The sequence below is a fragment of the Acomys minous genome (assembly GCF_964271855.1).
Source record: "Acomys minous genome assembly, chromosome: 6".
Taxonomy (NCBI): domain Eukaryota; kingdom Metazoa; phylum Chordata; class Mammalia; order Rodentia; family Muridae; genus Acomys; species Acomys minous.
In genome coordinates this window covers 87531638-87558563 of record NC_140487.1, presented here as the reverse complement: position 1 = coordinate 87558563, position 26926 = coordinate 87531638, and the positions used below count along the sequence as shown (strand labels likewise).

Below are 26926 nucleotides of genomic sequence, written 5' to 3'. Positions count from 1 at the left end.
TATGTTCTCAAGGTCCTTGAGCAAGACAAGCAGTTTACCGGCTAAGCCACTTCCCCAGCCCCACCATTTGACCTTTAAACCTGATAATAGTTGTAACGTAGTTAATAGTTAGAGTCTCGTTACATGTGTCTGATACATATGTTTATATCTTAAAAGCAAACTTTTAAAAAAGAAATCTCTAATTTATTTTTGTTCTCAAACATTTAAAGGGTGTGTGTGTGTGTGTGTGTGTGCGTGTGCGTGTGCGTGTGCGTGTGCGTGTGTGTGTGTGTGTGTTTGTGTGTGTGTATAGAGATGGCTCAGTGGTTAAGAGCTCTGTCTGCTCTTCCGGAGGTGCTGGGTTCAATTCCCAGGAACCACATGTGGTGGCTCACAACCATCTATAAATGTGATCTGATGCCCACTTCTGGCATGCAGGTGTACATGCAGATTGAACACTTATAAACATGAAATAAATAAATCTTTTAAAAAAAACATTTAACAGATGTTTTAATTTTCACAAGACTCAACACTAATGTGAGCTACAGTATAAGGATTACAAAAATGTTGCAACACGGTGAAATTTAAAACATTCAGGAAAACTTTAAATGAAATTTATGATGATAAAGTTCTCATTCTTTCTTACTTTTGAGGTGAAGTACCCTGAGTGTTCAGGGAAGGGAGTCTAGCATCCTGCATATAATAGAGCCCCGTATGTATTTAAATGTATGATGGGACACATTTATTTTTGAAACAGGGTTTCTCTGTGTAGCCTTGGCTGTCCTAGAACTCGCTCTGTAGACCAGGCTGGCTTGGAATTCATGGAGATCTGCCTGCCTCTGTCTCCCAAGTGCTGGGATTAAAGGCGTGTATCACCACTGCCCGGCTTTTTTTTTTAACCATTTTTTTTTTTGCTTTTTACATATACATTTACATTATTGCACATATATACAATAAACTACCTATAGCAAGAAGAACCATGACACAATCAGGAATTATATGTGTTATATTCTTAGTGTTTTGACTATTTATATTTGACAGCCTTGAAGAAAACATCTTTCCTATCTTGGTGCATCTAAAATTCTGAATATAAAATCAATCTCCATCACATCTTGTCATTATCAACTTAAAACATCTATCTAGACTAAAAACATCTTAACCCCTAAACAACTAAGCTTCATTGTACAACTAATCTACCTTGTCTTCAACCCCACCAGAGACTTGCGAAGGAATAAACTTGATTACCTGAGTATGCCAGGAGTGCAGGTTAGTAGCTTTCAAAATGAGAATCTGACAGAGACAGTTTCCTACCTGAATAGTCACCCAAAACTCTCTATAATGTTGGAGCATCTTCTTCAACCTTCTGGCCCAATATATCTGACAGACATATTTGTGAGGCAGAAACTCTTGAGGACTTGCTTACCCTGCCTTGGCAGAGTGTGGCCATCAACTTTGTCTGCATCCAAGCTTGCCCCTTTTTAGGCAGAATTCTGTCTGTGGTAGAAACTAGGACATTTTTCCCAGTGGCTTGTTTGCCACATTTAAAGCCATCTCCATAAGGAGGTTCTTTGATACTTAAAAGCAAATCTTTGTAGGACATTAGTTGAACCTATTTTTTTTTCCTAAAAACTAGCAAATAGCCAGGCGTGGTGGCACACACCTTTAATCCCAGCACTCGGGAGGCAGAGGTGGTGGATCGCTGTGAGTTCGAGGCCAGCCTGGTCTCCAAAGTGAGTCTAAGACAGCCAAGGTTACACAGAGAAACCTTGCCTCAAAAAACCAAAACCAAAACCAAACCAAACCAAAACAAAACAAAACAAAAAACCTAGCAAATAAAGGGAAACAATCATCTAGCTGTGGCTATCACCAATGACAAAATTCAAGTTTCTAGGAAAAAACTAGGAATCTTGTGACTGTTTGATGTGCTCTCACCAAAATAAGAAAATATTGTTGATGAGGTAAATAGTGACATTAACAAAGGTGAAGTTGGAAAATTGCATAATATTAAAATTTGGAAGAGATGTATAATTTATAGACTTATTAATTTTTTTGTTTGTTTTTTTGAGACAAAGTCTCTCCACATAGCCCCGGTTTCCTAGAGCTGGTTATGTAGACCAGGCTGCCTTTGAACTCACAGAAGTTCTGCCTGCCTATGCTCCTGAGTTCTGGGGTTAAAGGCGTGCACCACCCCACCTGGCAAGAATTAATAATTTTTAATTTTAATTTGCTTTGAGACAGGATCTAATGTAGTATAGGCTAGCCTCCTACTCGCTATATAACAGTAGATGACTTCAATTTTTTTATGAAGAAGAGTTCATTGCTATAATTTAAAGTCCACATAACAATTGATCTTAAAATAATTTTTTACTTCTTAAGTTTTACTTAATATTAAAAAGAAACATCCATGGCAAGGGGTGTGGTTCATTGGCAGAATCACTACATACCAAGGCCCTGTTTTTGTTGTTGTTTTTTTGTTTGTTTGGCTTAATTGTTTTTGAGACAAGGCCTCACTGTGTAGACTTGGCTAGCCTGAAACTTTCTATGTAAACCTGGCTGGCCTAGAACTCACAGAGCTCTGCTTGCCCCGTCTCTATGTCCTGAGTACTGGGATCAAAGGTATGCATGCATCATCAAGGCCTGCACAACACAAACAGACATGAAAAATTCAAAAGAAAAAGAAAACTTAAATACTTATTTTTCTTTTCTTTTCTTTTCTTTTTTTCTTTTTTCTTTTTTTTGAGACAAGGTTTCTCTGTGTAGCCCTTGCTATCCTGGATTTGCTTTGTAGACCAGGCTGGCCTCGAACTCACAGCAATCCACCTGCCTCTGCCTCCTGAGTGCTGGGATTAAGGGTGTGCGCCATCACGCCTGGCATAAATACTTATTTTTCTAATTGCGTATCTGTGTCAGATCAGATTTATCTCATAGACTTCAATCAAAACAATGTAAAACTGAAGATTAAAATGAAGATATGAACAAGGCTCAGATATGAATCTGTCTCTTGTTAAGCCAGATATTAACAGGAATAATAGAAATGTGCAGGCTGTGAGGTGGCTCACTGGGTGCTTGGCGCCACACTGATGACCTGAGTTAGATCCCCAGCATTTGTGTGGTGGAGGAGAGAACCACTTCTTCCAAGTTATCCTCTGACTGGGCACACAAAATAAGTAAGTAGAAAAAAAGGTGGCTCCCAGAGGGTCGCAGTGACGCACACCTGTAATCCCAGCACTGTGGGAGGCAGGGGCAGGCGGACTGCTGTGAGTTCAAGGCCAGCCTGGTCTCCAAAGTGAGTCCAGGACAGCCAAGGCTACACAGGGAGACCCTGTCTTGGGTTGAGGGATGGGAGTGGTGGAGAGAAAGATGGCTTCCTGGGGCCGCCCTTCTTATATTGTCTCCTAAATTGGTGGCTGTCTTTCCCACATTACTCTGTACTTGGGATGCTAGTGTTATTTCTTTTTTTTTTTTTTTTTTTTTTTTTTGGTTTTTCGAGACAGGGTTTCTCTGTGTAGCCTTGGCCATCCTGGACTCACTTTGTAGACCAGGCTGGCCTCGAACTCACAGTGATCCACCTGCCTCTGCCTCCCGAGTGCTGGGATTAAAGGCGTGCGCCACCACGCCCGGCTTATTTCCTATTTTGTATTAGATTGGAAGCTCCCTAAGGGTAAGGACTGCATGGTTTTATGTTCAGAGTAAAGGAACATGGCAGGTGCTCAGGGGTGTGTGTGTGTGTGTGTGTGTGTGTGTGTGTGTGTGTGTGTGTGTGTGTGTGTGTGTGTCAGGAGGACCCTATGATGCTGCATACCCTGTGTGAAGGTCAGAAAACAACTTTTGGAACTCAGTTAATTCTCTTCTTCCATGGTGGATTCTTTTTTTTCTTCTTCTTCTTCTTGAGACTGGGTTTCTCTGTGTAATAGCCCTTGCTGTCCTGGACTCACTTTGTAGACCAGGCTGGCCTCAAACTTGAACTTACAGAGATCCACCTGCCTCTGCCTCCTGAGTGCTGGGATTAAAAGCGTGCGCCACCACCGCCCGGCCCATGGTGGATTCTAAGGTTTGAACCTATGCTGCCAGATTTGTACAGGAAACCTTTCACTTGTTGGCACTGTTTTTGTTTGTTTGTTTGTTTGTTTTATCCTGGGATGGTATCATATATCCCAGACTAACCCAGAACTTTGTGTGTAGCAAGGATTACAGGCCTCGGTCACTATGCCTGGTTACTCTACCAATTTAGCCATCTCCTTAGTCCGGTACAGTATTTTTGTTTGAATGAATAACTGAATGAATTTCGTGATACTGTTATTAAAAAAATGAACAAACAAAACTCTCTGTCCCTGCTTCTATTTATCACTCTTTTCTGTATTCTAGTTCATGAAGCCTGGAGGTGAAAATTCACAAGATTATCCTGATTTGGCAAAGGAAGCAGGTAATGGGGAAAATTATATATTTGAACACTTAAAGCTTATTGTGGCCGGGCAGGTGGATCACTGTGAGTTCGAGCCAGCCTGATCTCCAAAGTGAGTCCAGGACAGCCAAGGCTACACAGAGAAACCCTGTCTCGAAAAACCAAAAAAAACAAAAAAACAAAAACAACAAAAAAAAACCCAACTTACTGTGTGGTCTTTGCTTGTTCCAGGAGTGGAGCAGCCTTGCACGCACAAAAAGAAACACAGTTGTGGGGAAGAACTCCCACAGAGCTTGTCCGTGGGTGCAGTGGGAAGAGAAGGAAGAGACGTGCGCATTTTTAGCAGCTAAATAGCTAGTGCAGACAGCATCATGTATTTTCATGTGTTGTTGAGCTGTGCGCTGAGATAGTGTCCTACTTAGCTTTAATTGTCAACTCGACACAGCCTAGAGTCATCTGAATAAGGGGTCTCAATTGAGGGATTCTTGCAGGGCACATTGGCCCGTGGGCGTGTCTGTGGGGGATTAACTGTGAATGGGTGTAGGGAGGCCCGGGCCACTATGGGTGACACCAGTGACACCAGCCCTTGTGCAAGCAGTCCTGGGTTGTATAAGAAAGCTGGCCAAACATGGGCCTGTGACCAAGACAGAAAGGGAACCAGCCAGTGGTGGTCCTCCATGGCTCTTGCCCCGACTTCCCTCAGTGACAGACTGTGAAGTGGGCTGCAAGCCAAATCAACCCCTCCCTTCCATAAACTGCTTTTGATCAGAGGATTTTATCACAGCAACGGAAGGCAAGTAGGACAGATGGTAAAGCAACCTGGGAAAGAAAAGAAAGAAAAGTGTGGTCGTTGTCTTGGTTACTGTTCTGTATCTATGAAGAGACATGCAAAGGCACTTTATAAAAGAAAACACTTAATTGGGGGCCTGCTTACAGTTTCCGAGGGTGAGTCCATTACCACTGTAGTGGGGAGCTCGGCAGCAGGCAGGCAGGCGCTGGAGCAGTAGCTGAGGGCCTACATGCTGATGCACAGGGAGAGAGCTAACCTCTGTTGACACACCTCCTCTGACATGCCCATATCCAAATCCTTCCTAAACAGTCCACTAGCTGGAACTGAACGTTCAGGTTCATGAGCCTTTGGGGGTTGTTCTCAGTCAAACCATCACAACCATGACGTGGGTAACCTAACGCTAGTGTGTGCTCCCCAGGAAAGGATGCTCACATTCAAGATGAAATTGAATGCTTGTATGACGCTTTTTCCTCTCTCCATTTCTTTTTTTTCAGTGTGTGTGTGTGTGTGTGTGTGTGTGTGTGTGTGTGTGTGTGTGTGTTTTGAGGTACTGTTTCTCTGTGTAGCTCTGGCTGACCTGGAACTCCCTCTGTAGACCAGGCTGGCTTCAAACTCACAGCGATCTGGCCTGCCTCTGCCTCCCGAGCGCTAGGATTAAAGGCGTGCGCCACCATGCCTGGCAAGACTGCTCTTTTTTAAATTAAAAAAAAAATATTATTTATCCAAGGTTGGCCTCAAACTATCTATGTAGCTGAGCATAGCCCTAAACTTTTGGTTCTTTTGCCTTCATCTTCCCTGCATACTAGGACTACAGGAATATGTAGCCATACTTGGCTTATGAGATACTGGGGTTCAAATCCAGGGCGTGGCACATCTAGTTATACCTCATCTTCCAGAGCTCCATCTCTTGTTCCATGGTCAGCTGATCTTAGCTTTATGAAATGGCACATCCATTTTTTGTTTTGCTTTTTGAGACAGGGTCTCTAGTCTTGTAGCTCTGGCTGCCCTGGAATCCATTCTGTAGACCAGGCTGAGCTTGATTGAGCTCACAGAGATCCACCTGCCTCTGACCCCCAGCTGCTGGGATTAAAGGCGTGCGCCAATAATTCTCTGTCTCCAGCAATGACACCCTTTCCCATTTTGCTTTCCAGATGTGTAATGCAGCTGTGGATATGAAGGAGACAAGGACTGTGCTATCAAGGAGATTTAAGAGCTGCGTGTGGCAGCACACACATGCAATCCCTGGGAGGCTGAGGCAGGATGGCCATTTCAGTGGCAGCCTGGGCTACATAGTGATTTACATGCCATACTCTGTCTAAAAAAAAAACTGTGACTACAGCAATGAAAAACCCAAATAAAAAGCAAACAGAAGAGCAGCTTAAAGGCTTTTTGGTTAGGCACTGGGATGTAGCTCAGTCGAGAGGGCACTGGCTTCGATTCCATGACACTCTGAGTTCAGCCCCCCTGTATCACATAAAATGGGCACATTGGCTGCCACCTGTGATGAAAAGTGACGTAGTGGCTTAGAGAAAGGAGAGTCTGATCTAAGATGACTCTGTGGACTACACAGATGATAAAGAAGTAAATGGAATCTGAGGAAACTCTAAACTGGGCTTTCACTCACCTGAAGCCACTTTGTCAAGTGCTTTTTGATGAGCTCCGTTTGTCTTTACAGGCCAGAAGGCATTGGCAGATGCGCAGATCCCTTACTCCGCAGTGGAGCAGGCATGCGTTGGCTATGTGTACGGTATGTGGTAAACACAACCCTCTACAACTATGCATGTAAAGTCTGTCAGCAAATGTGTAAGCAAATGTTAACCCTCAGGACAGAGCCCAAAGGTCACCTTTATGTGTCGGCTCAGTGTCATTGTTCTTGCCTTAATGGTAGTATCAAAAGAGGAGGCAAATTAAGATAACGCTTTTTAGGGAGTTGGCAATATGGATCTGTTGGTAAAAGCTTTTTCTTTTTCTTTTTCTTTTTTTCCCTTTGGTTTTTCTGAGATAGGCTTTCTCTGTGTAGCCTTTAATGCCAGCACTCAGGGGGCAGAGGCAGGCAGATCTCTGTGAGTTCAACTCCAACCTGGTCTATATTGTGAGTTCCAGGATAACCAGAAGTATACATAGCAAGACCTTGTCTCAAACAAACAAACAAACAAACAAACAAACAAACAATAAATTGTTTTAGTTGGGCATGGTGGTTCATGTCTGTAATCCCAACATTTGGGAGGCTGATGCAGGGGGATGTCTGTGAGTTCTAGGAAGCCTAGTTTACCTAGTGAGCTCCAGGCTAGCCAGAGCTACATAGTGAGACCCTGTCTCAAAAAGGAAGAGGAAGAGGAGAAAGAAGAAGAAAGTTTGTATCTTTTGTCTCATATCTATGCATTTCTCATAATCTACTCCCCTTTAAATACTGGGGATTGGACCTAGGGCCTTGTACATGATAGAGAAGCCATTTCCTCAGCCCTCTGCTGCATTTCAGCAATTGTGCTGTATATTAGCATTGAAAGCCACTAGCTTATTTGTTGGTTCTTAGTTATTAGGTTCTTAGTTCTTAGTTATTAAGAAGATGCTGTAATTATATGGTATTATAAAATTTATACTACCATAGATGAATCTTTATGCAGCCATTGTTTATTTCCTTTGCTTTTCAAGATAACAGGAGAACCCTAGGGTGTGGACTCACTGGGGCACAGTGTGTAGAATGCGCGTATTGCCAGGGAGACTGGTGAGCCCTGCCATTTTTGCAGAAGACTCCTAGTGAGTCTGTAGCTCTAGCTGCTGTCATCTTGCTGTTCCAGTGTTCCTGCCTCGTGGACCATGGTACTTGAGAAGGAAAGTCATGTCTGTACTCAGTGTGGGTCATATTGTCCTGAAAGGCCTGGATGCATACAGAATCTTTAAAACTTAGGGAAAAAATATTTTTTTTTTAGATAGGATCTCATGCAGCCCAGGCTGGCCTCCAATTCAAGGATAGCCTTGAACCTGTTGCCTCTGCCTGCTGAGTGATAGGGTAGGGTGTGTGCCACCACACCTGACTTGTGCAGTGCTGGGGATTGAACCTGGGCCCTTTGTGTTCTAGGCATGCACTCTCCTGACTGAGCTACATCCTTAGCCCAGAACTTCCTAAGTCAGTATTCCTTCCTTCCTCCTTCCTTCCTCCTTCCTCCCTCCTTCCTTCCTTCCTTCCTCTTTCCTTCCTTCCTTCCCTCCCCTTCTCCTTCCTTCCTTTCTTTCTTTCTTTGAGACAGGGTCTCTCTGTGTAGCCTTGGCTGTCCTGGACTCACTTTGTAGACCAGGCTGGCCTCAAACTCACAGAGATCCGCCTACTTCTTGTCTTTCTGAGAGCTGGGATTATAGGTGTGCAGTTTCACATTGTCATCATGGTGGTTTCCTCTTTTTTGTTTCTTTCTTTTTTGGTTTTTCAAGACAAGGTTTCTCTGTGTACCTCAGGCTGCCTGGACTCACTTTGCAGACCAGGCTGTCCTCCAACTTACAGAGATCCACCTGCCTCTGCCTCCCAAGTGCTGGGACTAAAGGAGTGTGTCACCATGCCTGGCTTATGGTGGTTTCTTTTCTTCTTCTTCTTCTTCTTCTTCTTCTTCTTCTTCTTCTTCTTCTTCTTCTTCTTCTTCTTCTTCTTCTTCTTCTTCCTCTTCTTCCTCCTCCTCCTCCTCCTCCTCCTCCTTCTTCTTGTGGTTTCTAACCTGTAGACTTCAGCAAGCCTTCCACTTTAGCCTCCTGAGTAGCTGAGACTTACAGTCTGTACTTCCATAGCTGGTTTAAATTGAGGAATGTTTATATGAAAAGTAAACAGAGGCCTTTAATCATTTTGTGATGGCCTTTAACAATTTGTATGTGGGAATCAAGTGTCCTTGAACCATCATTTCTTTTATCACAACTCTGTGAGAGTTCGCTATTACCTGGCCATTTATTTCCTTCTCCACCTCTGTATCATGTAAAGAAAGTGTAAGGTGTAAGGTTGTGGTCAGGGACACAGTATAGTATATAGCAAGTGCCATGGTCCTGGCTGGGGCAGGAGGAGGCAGGAAGACATCAAAAGTGCATGCTTCCTGCCCCGTGTGATGTTCAGCTGGAATCTCAGCTCTCAGCAGGCTGAGGCAGGAGGACTGCTGTGAGCACCAGGCCATCCTTGGCTACATGAAACCCTGTCTCAAAATAAATAAATAAATAAATAAATAAATAAATAAATAGGAAGGAAGGGAGGAAGGAAGGAAGAAAGAAAGAAGAGTCCACATAAACTTTTGTTGTGACTGCTTTTTATGTTTGCATGATAGGTTACAGTCAGTGCTGTAGCTGTTTCTGACTCAACAGGTCATAGTGCATCACTGCCCTGCCTGTGCAGGACACCAGGGCAAGCTATAGCACTGCAGTGCCTTGATTTCTGTGCTGTGGGCATTAAAGTTCTTACCTGTTTCTCTGTAGGGGACTCCACCTGCGGGCAGAGGGCTATCTACCACAGTTTGGGATTGACTGGCATTCCTATAATTAATGTCAACAATAACTGTTCTACGGGTTCTACTGCCTTGTTCGTGGCCCGGCAACTGATTCAAGGAGGTAAGGCGTGCTTGCTTATTATTACTATTTTTTAATGTCTTATTATAATTTCTGCATATGGGTGTTTTGCCTACAATTATATCTGTGCACCACATGCTGTGACCACAGAGGCAGAAGAGGGCATCTGATCTCCTGGGACTGGCGTTACAGTTGGTTGTGAGCTACCATGTGGTTGCTGGGAACTGAACCTGGGTCCTCTGGAAGTGCAACTGAGCTGTCTCTCCAGCTCCTTGCGCTTGCTTATTGCTCTAATGTTCTTTTAAGATTAAAATAAAAATCTTCCTTCCTTCCTCCCTCCCTGCCTCCTTACTTCCCTCCCTCCCTCCCTCCCTCCCTCCTTCCTCCGTCCCTCTCTCCTTCCCTTTCTTTGTTTGTGTGTCTGTGTTGGCACACACCAAGGCACAAACATTGAGGCCAGAGGACAACTTGTAGAAGTTGGTTCTCATGGCGCACGCCTTTAATCCCAGCACTCTGGGAGGCAGAGGCAGGCGGATCTTCGTGAGTTCGAGGCCAGCCTGGTCTACAAAGCGAGTCCGTGACAGCCAGGACTACGAAAGAAACCCTGTCTCAAAAAACAATACAAACAAAACAAAACAAAAAAAAACTGAAACAAACAAACAAAAAAGAAGTTGGTTCTCTTCTTCCACCATGTGGTCCCTGGGGGTTGGACTCCGGTTGGCAGGCTTGGTGGCAAGCACCTGTACCTGCTGAGCCATCTTGCTGTTCTTAAATAAATATGGCCTTAATGTCCTCCTTTAATCACTTCTCCGTGTTACCACCAGAGGGAGATTGCCTTATAACATATTAACGTATCTTTTCTTATTTGTTTTTGTGGCAATAAAACCAGCTAGCGGCCTTGAGGACACCAGGCAGACACTGTTCCACTAAGCAGTATCCCTACCTCCTCCCAAGGCTTTATTGACTTACAGTTCCCGTGTCATAAAGTTGACTCTCACGCAGTGTAGTCATAAAGTACAGCCATGATCATTGTGTACTTTAGAGCATTTTATCACCCACAATGAAAACCTTGTTTCAAGCGGCAAGGTCACAAACTCCAGAAAACCTTAGCAATCCCTGTTGTCTCATCCAGCCTTGCCCCTCACTACTGATACCTGCTTCCTTCTCTGAACCCACCTGTGCCTATTGATGGCACCATGTGACACTTTTTTTTTTTTTGAGGCAGGGTTTCTCTGTGTAGCCTTGGCTGTCCTAGACTTGCTTTGTAGACCAGGCTGGCCTCGAACTCACAGAGGTCCGCCTGCCTCTTCCTCCCGAGTGCTGGGATTAACGGCATGCGCCACCACGCCTGGCTGTGACACTTCTTGTACTTAGTTTTATTGTTTGAAAGTTTATTCTTATAGCAGGTGTCAGTATTTTAATCCTGCTTATGACCAAATAATATTCTACTTCATGGCCAAGCTATATTTTGTAGTGAGAATTTTGGTTTCTTAAGAAATCCAGTTATGGGGGCTGGAGAGATGGCTCAGTGGTTAAGAGCACTGACTGCTCTTCCAGAGGTTTTGAGTTCAATTCCCAGCAACCACATGGTGGCTCACAACCATCTATAATGAGATCTGATGCCCTCTTCTGGCCTGTAGGTGTATATGCAGGCAGAGCACTGTATACATAATAATAAATACATAAATCTTAAATTAAAAAAAAAAAAAGCCGGGTGTGATGGCGCATGCCTTTAATCTCAGCACTTGGGAGGCAGAGGCAGGTGGATCTCTGTGAGTTTGAGGTCAGCCTGGTCTACAAAGGGAGTTCAGGACAGCCAAGGCTACACAGGGAAACCCTGTCTTAAAAAAACAAAACCAAACAACTCAGTTACGTTAAGTGAATATGCTTTTGTTTTAATTCCAGATGTGGGATAAGAGGCTGCTTCATAGCGTTAGCTATGATTGTCTCATGCTCTAGGAGGGGAGTGATTTTTGACTCTGGAGAGGGTGTAAGGGCCTGTGGCGGCTGTGGCCCCCACTTGCTGCTACTGGTCCCTGCTGTTGCATTGGCTGTTTCTGGCTATTCTGACAGCAAAGATTGGACATGCCCCTAGGAACTTGACACCCCTAATCAGCAGGAAGTAGTCTAAAGATGTCCATGGCCCCCTTTCCCTCCAACCATTTTTCTCTCCTACATAGTGTAAGGTATTAGGGTGGAATAAGAGTTGGAAAGGTGGGGCCTGGAGAGATGACTCAGAGGTTAAGAGCATTGACTGCTCTTCCAGAGGTCCTGAGTTCAATTCCCAGCAACCACATGGTGGCTCACAACCATCTATAATGTGATCTGGTGCCCTCTTCTGGCCTGCAGGTGCACATGTAGGCAGAGCGTTGTATACATAATCAAACATAAATCTTAAAAACAAAAAAAATTGGGGCTTTTTATTGGGTCCTCTTCTAGTCTACACTTTTGATAATTGTTCCACTGCCCAGGGCTCTGAATTTTAGAGATTTTAATCTTTTTGCTTAATCTGGTACCCTGCAACTTTTTCCTGCAACTTTGTCACCTTATTTTTCGATGAAGTTGGTGTCCCTCGTTCTCCTTCCTTGCGTTCTTCTCTCTCTCTCTCTCTCTCTCTCTCTCTCTCTCTCTCTCTCTCTCTCTCTCTCTCTCTCTCCCACTCTCCCCCTCCCTCCCTGCTGTTAACTGCACTCAGGACTCCCTGCCTGCTGGTCAGGTGCTTTACCTCTGAGCTGCATCCTCCAGCAGCGTGTGCCTCCACACCCAAAGTAAATTGATATTTAAATTGAAGTACTTAATAGTATTTTTTTGGGTGCCTGGAAATTAAAAATTTTGAAATAATTACATTTTCCTTTAAGGTGTGGCAGATTGTGTGTTGGCACTCGGGTTTGAGAAGATGGAAAGAGGATCTCTTGCGATAAAGGTGGGTCTCATTTATTGCTGTTATGGAGCCATTTCAACACTATGAGAAAGCTGTCCATCTGATCATCATAAATAGAGTCAGTTAGTAAGCAACATAAAACCCAATCTTAAAAAAAAAAAAGATTTATTTATTATTTATATATTGTTCTGCATACATATATGCCTACAGGCCAGAAGAGGGCACCAGATCTCATTATAGATGATTATGAGCCACTATATATGGTTGCTGGGAATTCAACTCAGGACCTCTGGAAGAGCAGCCAGTGCTCTTAACCTCTAAGCCATCTCTCCAGTCCATAAAACACGATTTGATGTTTTAAAAATACATATATTTGCCGGGCATGGTGGTGTATATCTTTAATCCCAGCACTGTGGAAGCAGAGACAGGTGGATCACTGTGAGTTTGAGGCCAGCCCAGTCTATAAAGTGAGTCCAGGACAGCCAAGTCTACACAAAGAAACCCTGTCTCAAAAAAAAATTTAAGATTTATTTGCTTTGATTTATTTGTATGTGTGTGTGCATGTGCCTGTGTGTGTATGTGTGCATGTGCCTGTGTATGTATGCGTGTGTGTGTGTGAGTGATTGTGTGTTACTTGTATTGGGGTGCCACAGAGGCCATAAGGGGTGGGTATAGGATTCCCTGGCTTTGGTATTGTTAGGCTTCCCAACGTGGGTGCAGGCGACAGAGCTAGAGTTGTCTGTGTGAGTAGCAAATGCTCTAACTGCTGAGCCATCTCTGCAGCCCATGACTTGACATTTTGTTTTGTTATTGCCTGGTCTCCTAAAGCCCAGACTAGCCTCAACCCCACTTGGTAGTTGAGGATGCTCTTGAATTTCTGACCCTCCTCTCCCAGGCAGGGTCCTTGTTACTTTACGAAAACAACTTGCTGTTTCTGTGTCCCGCCCCTAGATGGGTCTCTGTGGCCTAAGCAAAGTTCGTCCTCCTGCTTGGCCTCAGTTCCGTTTGTCTGGTTTATCTCCTTCAGATCGTAGAACAACTTTCTAGTTTCTATAGGTGTGCTGTGCACAAAAGCAGCAATTCCTTCTTACAGCCCCAGGACTTACTCTTTTGATCAGGGAGGAGAGCTTGTCGGTGAGCTGGCTCAGCGGGCTTGACCTCTGGAGCACGTAGGGAGCAAAGAGAGAAATGGTCCCTCAAGCTCTTTTCTGACCTTCACAGCCATGCCCTTTATGCTCACACCCACACCCCACACCCCCAATAAGTAAGGGTTGCTGGCTTTGTTTTCTTTCTTTCTTTCTTTCTTCCTTTCTTTCTTTCTTTTTTTTTTTTGAGACAGGGTTTCTCTGTGTAGCCTTGGCTGTCCTGGACTCACTTTATAGAGCAGGCTGGCCTCGAACTCACAGAGATCTGCCGACCTCTGCTTCTCTGGGTGTTGGGATTACAGGTGTGCACCACTGTGCCCAGCTCCAGCTGAATACGTTTTTAAGGAATGTTTGCTTCACTGAGAATATTAGTTACAGTAGCTGACCTGGCTATTATCACATTTTACTATAGAGTACAACTGAGGAACTAAATTTTTAATTTGATTTTCATTAATTTAAGTTAAATTAATTTTCTGTTCCAGTGTTGAGAAACTTCAGAGTGTATTTTGGACACTTAGCCTGTAAATCTATCTTTACAACTGTGATTTCATGAAATATAAGTGTAATGCATATTAAATACTCCCAATGAAAATCTGTTTCTAAATTGGAATGTGTCAGAGGTGTAAGATACATACAGTATTTTGGAGACTTAATTTGGTAAAAGGATATAACTCAGGAGGCAGAAGCAAGTGGATCTCTGTGAGTTCAAAGGCAGCGTGGTCTACACACTGAGTTCTAGGACAGCCAGACCTACACCCCTGTTCTCAAAAAAGCAAAATATCTCCCAGTTTTACATCGATTACTTATTTAAATGAATGCTAATATGTTATAAAAGATATCAAGTTTTTCAAAATTGTATTTGTGTGTAACTGTGTGTTGGGGTGAGGCGGAGGATGGGTAGTTGGGGGTGTGCCCAGCGCCTACGCAGAGGTCAGAGGACAACTTGTAGGAACCGGCGCTCTCCTTCTCCTCTGAGGTTCCCAGGGATCAACTCAGCTGCCTTCAACCCCGAGCCATCTCACCAGCCCCTTTGTGTTTTAATTGGAGTTTTAGAGTAGAAGCCTAGGCTCCTGGTGTTCCAGTGCTCTTGGTGATGTAACCCTAATACGCACTTAAGCAGGTGAGTAATGGTGGAAAGCAGAGAGGTCTATCCAGCAAGGCCACAGTGGCAAGAGGAACCGATACAGAAGGCTCAGTCACCTCAGGGTACTGCCAGGATCATTAGGTTTAAATAGAGGGCAGGAGGTTTGCATAGTCAAGCAGTCCCGGAGGGATAGTCCTGCCCAGCTTGCATCTGCCCTGCAGTGTGGTCCCAAGGTGCTTCCAAACATCCTTTAACATTTTTATTACTGTGTGTGTGTGTGTGTGTGTGTGTGTGTGTGTGTGTGTGTGTGTCTGTGTGTGTCTGTGTGTGATGTATGTGTGGGAGGGTGGGTGTGTACATGCCATGGGTTAGGTTTGAAGGTCAGAGGACAACTTTTAGGCATCAGGCCTCTCCTTCCCCAGTGGATTCAGGGACTGAACGCAGGCCATCAGATGCCACACTGTCCACACTGATTGGCTTCTTTTCCCCAGTTATGCGTCTGCTTTGGGGGTCTCTGTTCTCACGGGGCCACCTGCCTGGTGTGTTCTTTCTCCAACCCCACCGGGTAGAGCGATGGCTCAGCAGTTAGGAGCACTGGCTGCTTCCAAAACTGTAGAAATGACAGAGACAGCTGACTGCCTGGGCAGTTACCTCAGGTTCCTCTGAGACATGGTGGTGTCATCTTCAGCCCTCCGGCCCAGTATCTGACAGACTTTTCTGTGAAACAGGAGTTATGAAGAACTTGCCTACAGGAGGTTTTAAATGCCCATCATCTTTGAAGTAGAATGGGGTGCTGCCAGGAGCTGACATGTCGCACTTTTATTAATAAAATGTCTTTGAGTGCCATTTTCTGTAGATCTCTGAGGTTTTTGAAGACCATTTATCTATCCATAGTAGATCTGAATTGCTTGTTTGTAGCTATTTACTATCTGACTAACTTTGAAAACATCTATAGGAGGCTAAATAAAGCTTATATCTGCAATTAAGTAAACTAGTACCTAACAAGACTACAAGTTTGATTGACAATTAACTTACATTTCCTTTTTTTCCTCTTTTTTTAAAGATTTATTTATTTATTATATATACCCTAGTCTGCCTGCATGTATACCTAAAGGCCAGAAGAGGGCACCAGATCTCATTATAGATGGTTGTGAGCCACCATGTGGTTGCTGGGAATTGAACTCAGGACCTTTGCAAGAACAGCCAGTGCTCTTAACTTCTGAGCCATTTCTCCAGTCCTAACTTGCATTTCCTAATTATCTTAAACAGAATGTAATAGCAGCTTTTAAAGACTAGAATTTCACATTTCTTTTTATTTGTTTGTGTTTTTGATTTTTTTTGTTTTTTTGTTTTTTCAAGACAGGGTTTCTCTGTGTAACAGCTCTGGCTGTCCTGGAACTTGCTCTGTAGTCCAGGCTGGCCTCAAACTCAGAGATCCACCTGCCTCTGCCTCCCACCACCACCTGGCTTCACATGATATTTTCTTTTTCGAGACAAGGTCTCATTGTGTTAGCCTTGGCTGTCCTAACTCGATTTGTAGACCAGGCTGGCCTCGAACTCACAGCGATCCACCTGCCTCTGCCTCCTGAGTTCTGGGATTAAAGGCGTGCGCCACCATGCCCGGCCACATTACATTTTTTTAAATGAGTTAAATAGGTATAATACCTTAAACAAGGATTGAAACATATACAGTATGTTATAACAAAAATAAACTTAAATTCATATCAATGGGCAAAGATCCATACCAATGCAAAATTTTTGGCTTGTTCAGTGCACTTTAGCTTAAAAAGTATATTAAATAATATATCCTTTTATCCTATATCCCCCCTTTTCTTTTTATCCCTTATCCACCTTTTTTTCTTTTTATACACAGTGCACAAAACTATGCCCCAACAGAGACAGGGTCTTATGTGTCCCAATTTGGCCTCTGACTGCTATGTAGCTAAGGCTAATCTTAAACTTTTGATCCTCCTTTTTTCTACCTCCCAAGTGTTGGGGGTGCCACCATACCCAGCTTCATGTGTTTTCCTGTTATTAAGCATTTCTTTCTTTTTTTTTTATTTAAGATTTATTTATTTGGGGGCTGGAGAGATGGCTCAGCAGTTAAGAGCACTGTCTGCTCTTCCAGAGGTCCTGAGTTCAATTCCCAGCAACTACTTGGCAGCTCACAACCATCTTGTACTCTCTACTGCCCTCTTCTGGTCTGCAGGTGTACATGCAGATAGAACACTCTAATACATAAAATAAATAAATAAAATCTTTTTAAAAAAGATTTATTTATTTTATGTCTGTCTTCCTGTACATCTGCATTACAGAGGAGGGCATCAGATCCTATTATAGATGGTTGTGAGCCACCATGTGGTTCCTGGGAATTGAACTCAGGACCTCTGGAAGAACAGATAGTGTCTTAACCACTGAGCCATCTCTCCAGCCCCTATTCAGTATTTCTTGATGATTTTATTCACATTGGCCATTTTTGGTTTACCGTGCTCTCAGGCTAAGCAATTGCCTTAGCAATAGTGTAAGTTGCAAGAGACATGTTTATATCAGCTGCTTTTTAATTCTATTTTTTTTTCTCTTTAAGTATTCAGATCGGTCCAATCCAGTTGACAAACATCTTGATGTCTTGATCAATAAGTATGGATTGTCTGCCCACCCAATTGCTCCTCAGATGTTTGGGTATGCTGGGAAAGAACATATGGAAAAATATGGTATGTTTCAAAATCACCCTTTAGAGCAGTGATACTCAACCTGTAGCTCTCAACGCCTTGCAGGGGCAGGTCAAACAGGCCTTTCCCAGGGCCACCTAAGGCCATCCTACATATTAGTTACGTTATGATTCATAACAGTAGCAAAAGTATAGCTGTGAAGTAGCAATGAAATAATTTTATACTTGGGGGGTCACAGCAACCTGAGGAACCATATTAAAGGGTCACAGCATCAGGAAGAGTGAGGGCCACAGCTTTAAAGACTGGGTGCGGTGCTGCACACCTTTTGTTCCAGCACAGAGGCATTTGGATGTCCTTGAGTTCAAGGTTACCCTGGTCCACATAATGAGTTTTAGGCCACCCAAGGATGCATAGTGAAACCTTGCCTCAAAAGAACAACAAAAACACCACCTTTAAGGCTTATCACGAGTTATGTTCACACAATAAGAACTAGCAGGTATTTATTAAGGGCATGTGGAAGGTACTGGGATATTTAAGGGTTTTTTTTTTTATTGTTGTTTGTTTGTTTTTGAGATGGCGTTTCTCTGGGTAGACTTGGCTGTTCTGGACTGGCTTTGTAGACCAGCTGTCCTGGAACTCACAGACATCCATCTGCCTCTGCTTCCCAAGTGCTAGGCTTAACGGTGTGCATCACCACCGCCTGGCTTGTTTTTATGTTATTTTCTAATTTTTTTTGAGATAAGGTCTCATGAGGCAGGGACTGGCTTCAGCTCTGAATATTAAGGCTGGCCTTGAACTGACCATCCTGCTCCTATTTCTTTTTCTTTTTTTGTTTTTGTTTTTATTGTTGTTGTTTTTTCGAGACAGGGTCTCTCTGTGTAGCCTTGGCTGTCCTGGACTCGCTTTGTAGACCAGGCTGGCCTCGAACTCACAGTGATCCACCTGCCTCTGCCTCCCGAGTCCTGGGACTAAAGGCATGCGCCACCACGCCCGGCTTCTGCTCCTATTCCTTAAGTGCCTAGATTATAGGTGTGTACCACCATGCCCTGCTGTAATCCACGACAGCCCCCCCCCTTTAGGTTATGCTTATCAAGTTTTGATATCAATTTAGTTTGTTTTTTAAATTTAGATTTTTGAGAGTTAGGCCCCATTCACCTCATTGAGACCACATGGAGGTTTATTTCCTGTGCCAGGCCTGTGATGGTCAAGTGCTCTGTCACTAGGCCCTAGCTCACCAACCCTGGCTTCATAAAAAGACTGTTTTTCACTTTTAGTGCTCTGCAACAATTTATGGAGCATTGAGACGACATGATATTTATTTTCGGTAGAATTTTGTGTGATACTGTCTGAGTCAGTTTTGTTGTTGTTGGTGGTGTTGGTGGTGTGGTTTTTTGTTTTGTTTTGTTTTTGTTTGTTTGTTTATTTTTTTAGGGGTAGTTGTTAGTGATGTTCTGTATCCCACTCCTTCAGTCCTTTGTTCTCTCTTCTTTCCTCTCTTTCCCTTCCTCCCCTCCCCATTCTTCTCTCCCTCCCCCACCCCACCCTCATTTCCTGAGACAGGGTTTCTCTGTGTAGCCTTGACTGTCCTGGACTCATTTTGAAGACAAGGCTGGCTTCAAACTCACAGAGATCCGCCTGCCTCTGCCTCCTGAGTCCTGGGATCACAGGTGTTTGCCATCGCTCCTGGCTTGGTCTGTAACTCTTAAGTAACTAGTAGCTGAGGATGACCTTGAACACCCGATTCTCCTGGCATCACCTCCTGGGTGCTGGGATTACAGGCTTATATCCTGCATCCAGCTTTGTTTTATGATTGAACCCAGGCTCTCCTCTAGGCACGATACCAATCGGCTTATCTACATCCTCAGCCTAATTTTCTGAAGTTCTTTTAGGTTAAATATTTTATTTCCAATGGGATCAATTTTAGCAATCTCTATTTCTCCAGTAAATTATCCATTTCTCTTATAGTTTCAAATTAGCTATGACTTTGTGGACTGATTTTTAAAAATTATTTACAATTTACAATTTGATTTCTAGGTATCTGGGAAGATGGCTCAGATAAGAGCACTTGCTGTGCAAGTGTGAGGACCTGAGTTCAAATCCCCAGGCCCCAAACATCACACACAACTATAGCACATACACTTGTACACACAAATACATGAAAATTGCAAATAAGTCCTTTATTTCTGTTATAGGAACATTTTTCTCTGTGTGTTCACACTTGGGGAGGGTGTTGTTCTAGTCCTAGGGTGGTTTTAGGGCAACAGTGGGTGCCATTAGCTTCCCCTCCTTTTTCCTGCGCTGTTTTTCTTCAGGCTGTTCTTGTCACCCCAAAGGTCTGTGGTTGGAATTTGGCCTTTTTTTTTGCATATTTGTTTTTTCTTTTTTCTTAACTTACAGAGATTTTGAGGTTTGGGCACCGCCATTTTTCTGGTTTTGCTGATTATATGGTACCATACACTCGTGCTTTTCCTCTTATTTGTATTATTTTTGGAGGCTATAGAGACAGATGTAGCAGCTTCCATTGGCCTGGGAAATCCTGGTACTGCTGTGTTTTTTAACTTACATGTTTTCTTAAGTTTCATATTATTTGGAAGAGCTTAATACTTTTCTAGCCTAAAATTTGAAATAGTTGGATTTGGTTTTGTCTGTTGACAGGGTCTACACTGTCGCCTGGGCTGGCCTGGAGCTCCCTGAGTCACCCAGGCTAGCCTGGAGTTCATGCAGACCTCTTGCTTGAGTCTCTCTCCCGAGTGCTGAGATTATAGGCATGAACCACTGCTTCTTTAATTTAACTTGTGAGAATCAGCAGATTTTTGTGGTTTTATTATTTGAGTCTAGGAGATTGGAATCTTTTTATGCTAAATATATTCTTTGAACAGCCAAAATTCTTTTTTTTTTTTTAAAGGGAACATTTTGGGGGTTGAGTCGAGATTCATGTACTTGAGGTTGGCCTTGAACTCCTAATTCCCCTCCCTCCACCTCTGGATTTCTGGGTTCACAGGTGCGTTCTTCTGTGCCTGGCAACAGCCAAAAAACCTAACTGGCAGTTCAGAGTTAGTGGTTATGAGCCTCTGGTTAGTGTCGGGGTTAAGAAATACATGATAAGTGATTGTCAGAATCTTTTCCTAGGAGATGCTCTTTTATATGTGAAACTGGATTCCATGGAAAGGCACAAGGCCCTGTCCTGAAAATAAAACAAAAGCTGTTTTGTTTTTTTTTTTTTCGAAAGAGGCTGTTGGGTTGTTGGTCAGGGCATGGAGGACGTGCCTCACACACCCACTCACTCTGGGCTTGGGGGGTGTCTGGCGGACACCGGGTCACTGCTGGCAGTGCTCTCTAGCTCAGCACTATGGCTCCAGACTATATTTTCTAGTTTTTGAAACTAAATCCTAATTATACTAAATGGAATAGACAGTTTAAACTGTATTTTTTAAATCTCATATGTCTCTTGGTTGAATTCTCGTGAGATGCTCAGATTAAATTATATGAGTGACCACTGTCTTTAACCCTGATATCAGGACAAGAGAAACTATGGAAATATTTAGCAAAACGCTTAGTTCCACTGTGACCTTTGATAATGAACTGCAGATAACAGCACACTGATAGATACTTGCTCTCTCTGCAGGAACAAAAGTTGAACACTTTGCAAAAATTGGATGGAAAAATCATAAGCACTCAGTGAATAACCCGTAAGTACTTCAGAGATATGACACGAAAGTCTGGTCTATCCTACTGTGTAACATGCAATTGCATCCCTGGGAAACAAATGTAAGATCTCAAGGCTATTAGCTTGGATGTTTATTATTTATTTATTTTTATATTAGAAAGGCTTGTACCCAAATTATACATTGTCTGTTTTGCTATTCTAGTTCTTGGCTTACTTATACTCAAAATACCATTACAGCTCAGTGGTTTGTTATATGTATGTATGTGTGTGTGTGTATGTATATGTATGAATGTATACATATATGCATATATGTATGTGTGTATGTATGTATGTATATTTTGAGTTCTTTTGTCTTTTTGAGAGGGGAGTTTGAGAATGTAGCCCAGGCTAGCCTCTAATTTGTGGCAATCCTTCTGCATCAGATGCCTAAGGCATGGCTTATCCCACCTGGCTTTAATGATTCTTTTAAGTAAGGGGGACAGATATTAAAATGTTTAACTTGAGCCAAAGATGTAGGTTGGTGGTAGAGCTATGTGGATTAGCATATGTGAGGTCCTAGGTTCATGTCTTTGTGCGCACACACACACACACACACACACATACACACACACACACACACACACATTGCACATTAAGTTTATAACAGATGAATTTCAGTCACTCTAGCATTATTAACTTATTCTGGAAGAACAATATAATTATATTCTAAAAATAATCTGAATTAAATTATATTGGGTGTGTTCAGATGTACTATTGATCAGCAATTTCTGAATGCTTATTGGTGGTACAATGCCTAGTAAATAGCACGAACTCAGTGTTTGCTGGGGAAAGTGGTCCATTAGGGACTGAATTGATGCCACATAACTAGAGTCTGTATAAAAGCAATGTCATACATGTTTGATCATTTTCTTTTGCCAACAACACCATAACAAATATCATGAACTAGGTGGGCTATAAAGAAAACAGCCCGTGGGTGGTGGTGCACACCTTTAATCCCAGCACTTGGGAGGCAGAGACAGGCTGATCGCTGTGAGTGTGAGGCCAGCCTGGTCTACAAAGCGAGTCCAGGACAGCCAAGGCTAACACAGAGAAACCCTGTCTCAAAAAAACCAAAAGTACATAAATAAATAAATAAAACTTATTTTGTCTTGTGTTTCTGAATATGCAAGGTTACAGGTCACAGTTCTAGATCTGATGATGGCCACTTTTTTTTTTTTTTTTAAAGACAAAGTTTCTCTGTGTTGCCCTGGATGTCCTGGAATTCACTTTGTAGACCAGGCTGGCCTCAAACCCAGAGATCTGCCTACCTCTGCCTCCCTCCACATGCTGGGGTAAACATGTATGCCACCATGTCCGGCTTGACAATAGCCTCTTACTGGCAGAATTCTCAGGAGGTACAGGACAGTGTATAGTGAGAGACGAGGGCCATATATGTAGATCTGTGTTTCTTCTGTTCTCCTGTGCTTTCCACCTACCAGAATTCAATCATGAGGGCTTAGCCTGGTGGCCTTGTCCAACTCAGTCACCTCCCAAGGCCCCACCTCTGAGCCATAGTCAGAGTAGTTCTTTCCTCTTCCTCTTCCTCCCTGCTTCATCTTGAGGGTGAACAACATTGATTTTTATTTATTTCTTCCTTCTAGATTACAAACTCCTTGAGGGCAAGAGCCATTTCTCATCTTTATGTCCTTAATGCTTAGCACAGAGATAATCAGAAAATGGTTTCTGAACCATCTGTGTCACATCTGTGTCAGCCTGTAATAGGGATATTTTATGTCACGAAAAAAAATCACACATGCACATTCGTAGTGCTCCATGCTGCTGTTAGTGCTCTTAGGACACACCTACTTCTGTCTTCTTTTCTTTTCCTGTTGCTGTAACAAAATCAATTTAAGGGAGACTTTGTTTTGGCTCACACCTGGTTCCAGGCCCCTCACGGTTAGAGAGGGCACAGCAGCAGGAAGCTGAGTGGGCTGTGGGCACCACATCCATCCACCACGTCTGCTCTCCAGCCGTGCATGGGATGGGCTTGGTTACTCCAGGCTCTTGCTGCCTTGACTCCCCTGCCAGGATGGATTGTCCCTTAAACTGTGAGTTAAAACAAATCCTTTCCCCCTCAGTTTGCCTTCATCAGGTTATTTTATCATAGCAACAGGAGAAGAAACTAAGACAAATTCCATCTCCAAGACCCAAGGGTCTTTTATAGAAAGCCTAAGGCTATCGTGAAAGCTCTGGTGAATCCCACTGCTTATTTGGTAAACTCAGACTCCTTTGTGTAATGCACAGCAGCTGCCTCCCCCACCACCCTCCCTCCTCCTCCGTTGGGAGCACACAAGTCCTTGTGCCCACAGGTCTCCAGGGGACCCAAGGTTGTTAAGCACCCAGGATTGTCCTTTCAAAGGCAAAGATGTAGAACTTGTCTTTTCCAGAAGGCTGGGAGTTGGAGGTGATTAATAGCCTGGTGATCTGCCTATATCTGTTGGGCCAAGACATGTCAAGCTCCCACAACCAGGACCAGAGGTGGCTCGTAGCCCAGATGACCTCCTGGGCTACTGCATGATGAAGGCCCTGCCAGGTCTTCCTGAGGCCCCTAGCTACTACAAGCAGCCCATCATCTCTTTAATCCATCCTCTTGGAAGAAATGACATGTATTTTGAATTAAGTTTTGATATAATTATTGCCTCCTTGTGTACCAGGGATTGTATTACACTAGGAAACTTTTAAAAATATGCTGACGGTAAACTGCCTGGCTTCAGACTCTAGAAGTGTGACCCAGCTGGCAGACTCAGAGAAGCTGAACCAAGTTTTTATTCTCACCTCTTTATTTCCATGCCTGTCAAGACCTCTACAGGGACCCCCTCATTCCTCTTCCCCTCCACCCCCCTTTTTTCTTCTCTTCCTCCTCCTCCGTTCTGTTTCTTTCCTTTTAAAAAAATTAATTTATTATTCTCTGACCAGGCAGGCGGTGGTGGCGCACGCCTTTAATCTCAGCACTTGGGAGGCAGAGGCAGGTGGATCTCTATGAGTTCTAGGCCAGCCTGGTCTACAGAGCAAGTTCCAGGACAGTCAGGGCTACACAGAGAAACCCTGTCTTGAACCAGACACCCCCAAATATTTATTCTCTCATATATTGCATCCCCGTCGCAGTTTCCCCTCCCTCAGCCCCTCCCAAGCCCTCCTTCTGTCTCCGTTCTGTTTCTAGCAGTGTACTCGGGATAGAGTTAGCATGCAGTGGAAATGCTGGTAGTGAGGAGAAGAGCTGGGGTAAGTTGACTTGAGCCCATAGAGATGTGCAGAACCATTAAAGACCCTTCCGGTTTCCTGGAATGTTGATGAATGAACAACACTGCACTTTTCTGGCTTTGGCTCTCCAAAAGGTAGATTTGGGCCTTTTCTAGAGAATCAAAGTATTATAGTTTAGATACAAAATATTCCACGTAGCCCCATGTGTTGACTTCTTGGTCCCCAGATATTTCACAAGGTTCTGACAACTTTAGGAGGTAGGGCCAACCTGGAGGAAGTAAGTCACTGGAGGCGTTCTTCCAGCCTCTGCCCATCTGCCTCACTGCCTCCTGTCCATCATGAGGTGAGGAAGCTCCCAATCCATGTGCTCCTGATGCCAGGTTCTGTCTAAGTGCATGGCTAGGCAGCCACAACCGAACCCTCCGAAACCACAAACAGAAGTACTCTGCACCCACTTGTACACTCACCACACACTCCCTGTCCCCCTGGACCCTCTACTGCATGCTATGTAGTTGTGTTGAATAGACAAATAATTATTTCTAGATATTTTTGTTTTTCTGAGACAGGGTTTCTCTGTGTAGCCCTGGCTGGCCTCGAACTCACAGAGATCCGCCTGCCTCTGCCTCCCGAGTGCTGGGATTAAAGGCGTGTGCACCACACCCAGCCTAAAAACATTCTTTTTTTTAAAAAAAGATTTATTTATTTATTATTATGTATACAGTGCTCTGCCTGCACATACACCTGCAGGCCAGAAGAGGGCATCAGTTCCCATTATAAATGGTATAGTTGTAAGCCACCATGTGGTTGCTGGGAATTGAACTCAGGACCTCTGGAAGAGCAGTTGGTGCTCTTAACCTCTGAGCCATCTCTCCAGCCCCCTAAAAACATTCTTAGAGATAGCTACTGTTAATGCACTCTTTTGAAATACCCACACCTACTTCTGCCCTTGAGCATGTCCGTCTCTCCTCATGCTTGGATCTGTTCTTTCCTTTAGGAACTCCAACTTATTGCTTTGAAATAAGTAAGTAAATAAATAATAGCTGATCATGTCTCATGCTAAGTTTTGTTTGACTATGAGAGAATGCAGGGTTTGCTCACCAGTCTAGAGAGTAACGCCACGTCTATGTCAGACTGAACTAAGCTATTCTCTGTGTAGCCTTGGCTGTCCCAGATTCGCTTTTGTAGACCAGGCTGGCCTCGAACTCACAGCGATCCTCCTGCCTCAGCCTCCCAAGTGCTGGGATTAAAGGCGTGCGCCACCACGCCCGGCTCGAATTAAGCTGTTCTTGAGTCAGGCATTGTTGGTACATACAGGTAATCTTAGCACTCAGGAGGCTGCAGCAGGAGATTCCAGAATACACGATCATTCATTCTCAGTTATCTGTCTGGTCTGAGGTCAGCCTGGGCTACCTGAGATCCTACCTCCAAAAGAAAACACAAAACAAAACCCCTATTCTTGAACATATTCTCACAAAATATAAGGTTATTGAAAGGCAGTGAGGATCTGTGATAAGTAGAAAGGCCTGGGGCTAGCCTATGCCACCTGAGCCTTCACACTCATGTCAGTGAGGATCTGTGGTAAGTAGAAAGGACTGGGGCTAGCCTATGCCACCTGAGCCTTCACACTCATGTCAGTGAGGATCTGTGATAAGAAGAAAGGACTGGGGCTAGCCTATGCCACCTGAGCCTTCACACTCATGTCAGTGAGGATCTGTGATAATTAGAAAGGACTGGGGCTAGCCTATGCCACCTGAGCCTTCACACTCATATCAGTGAGGATCTGTGATAATTAGAAAGGACTGGGGCTAGCCTATGCCAGCTGAGCCTTCACACTCATGTCAGTGAGGATCTGTGGTAAGTAGAAAGGACCAGGGCTAGCCTATGCCAACTGAGCCTTCACACTCATGTCTGACATGGCTTTACTTAGCTGTCCCACAGCTACTTCAGAGCCAACCAGTCGGCTTTGAGTTTGTCATTTCCCTCAACCCGGCTTTGCTCCACTGTTCTACATCACTGACATTAGCTATGCCTTGTTATCCAAGATAGAAAGCTAGAACACCCTTGAATCTTTGCAATTTATCTCTTTTATCCATCTTCTAGTTTTCCACATTGGGCCTTTTCTTTCTTTCTTTCTTTCTTGCTTTTTTTTTTTTTTTTTTTTTTAGTTTTTTGAGACAGGGTTTCTCTGTGTAGCCTTGGCTGTCCTGGACTCACTTTGTAGACCAGGCTGGCCTCGAACAGCGATCTGCCTGCCTCTGCCTCCCGAGTGCTGGGATTAAAGGCGTGCGCCACCATCACCCTGCCACACTGGGCCTTTTTATTTCTGGCTTTAACTAATTGCCCCATCTCTTTGCTTTTGGTGATGTCATTTTTCCATCCCTTTTATATACCAATTTTTCCTGCTGAAATAAGGGTCTAACCATGGCATGTCAGTTCAGTAGCCTATTCCTCACCATATTCAGTATAAAATATGAACATCATAAAAATGGGCTTTCCTGCTCTAATCCTGGGTCATTCTCCTGTTGTATCTTTTTCA

The 26926-nt window shown here is 43.7% G+C and overlaps 1 protein-coding gene across 1 annotated transcript in view; it reads left to right on the top strand.

Annotated features, from left to right (window-relative positions):
• The window catches only part of SCP2 (sterol carrier protein 2), a 79747-nt gene that overhangs the window by 5038 nt on the left and 47783 nt on the right, over window positions 1–26926 (top strand). The window contains exons 2-7 of the mRNA XM_084784563.1: window positions 4345–4402; window positions 6847–6918; window positions 9615–9746; window positions 12563–12627; window positions 17399–17525; window positions 21109–21172. Of these exons, the coding sequence (XP_084640689.1) occupies window positions 4345–4402; window positions 6847–6918; window positions 9615–9746; window positions 12563–12627; window positions 17399–17525; window positions 21109–21172 (518 nt within the window). The remainder of the gene's footprint in view (window positions 1–4344; window positions 4403–6846; window positions 6919–9614; window positions 9747–12562; window positions 12628–17398; window positions 17526–21108; window positions 21173–26926) is intronic.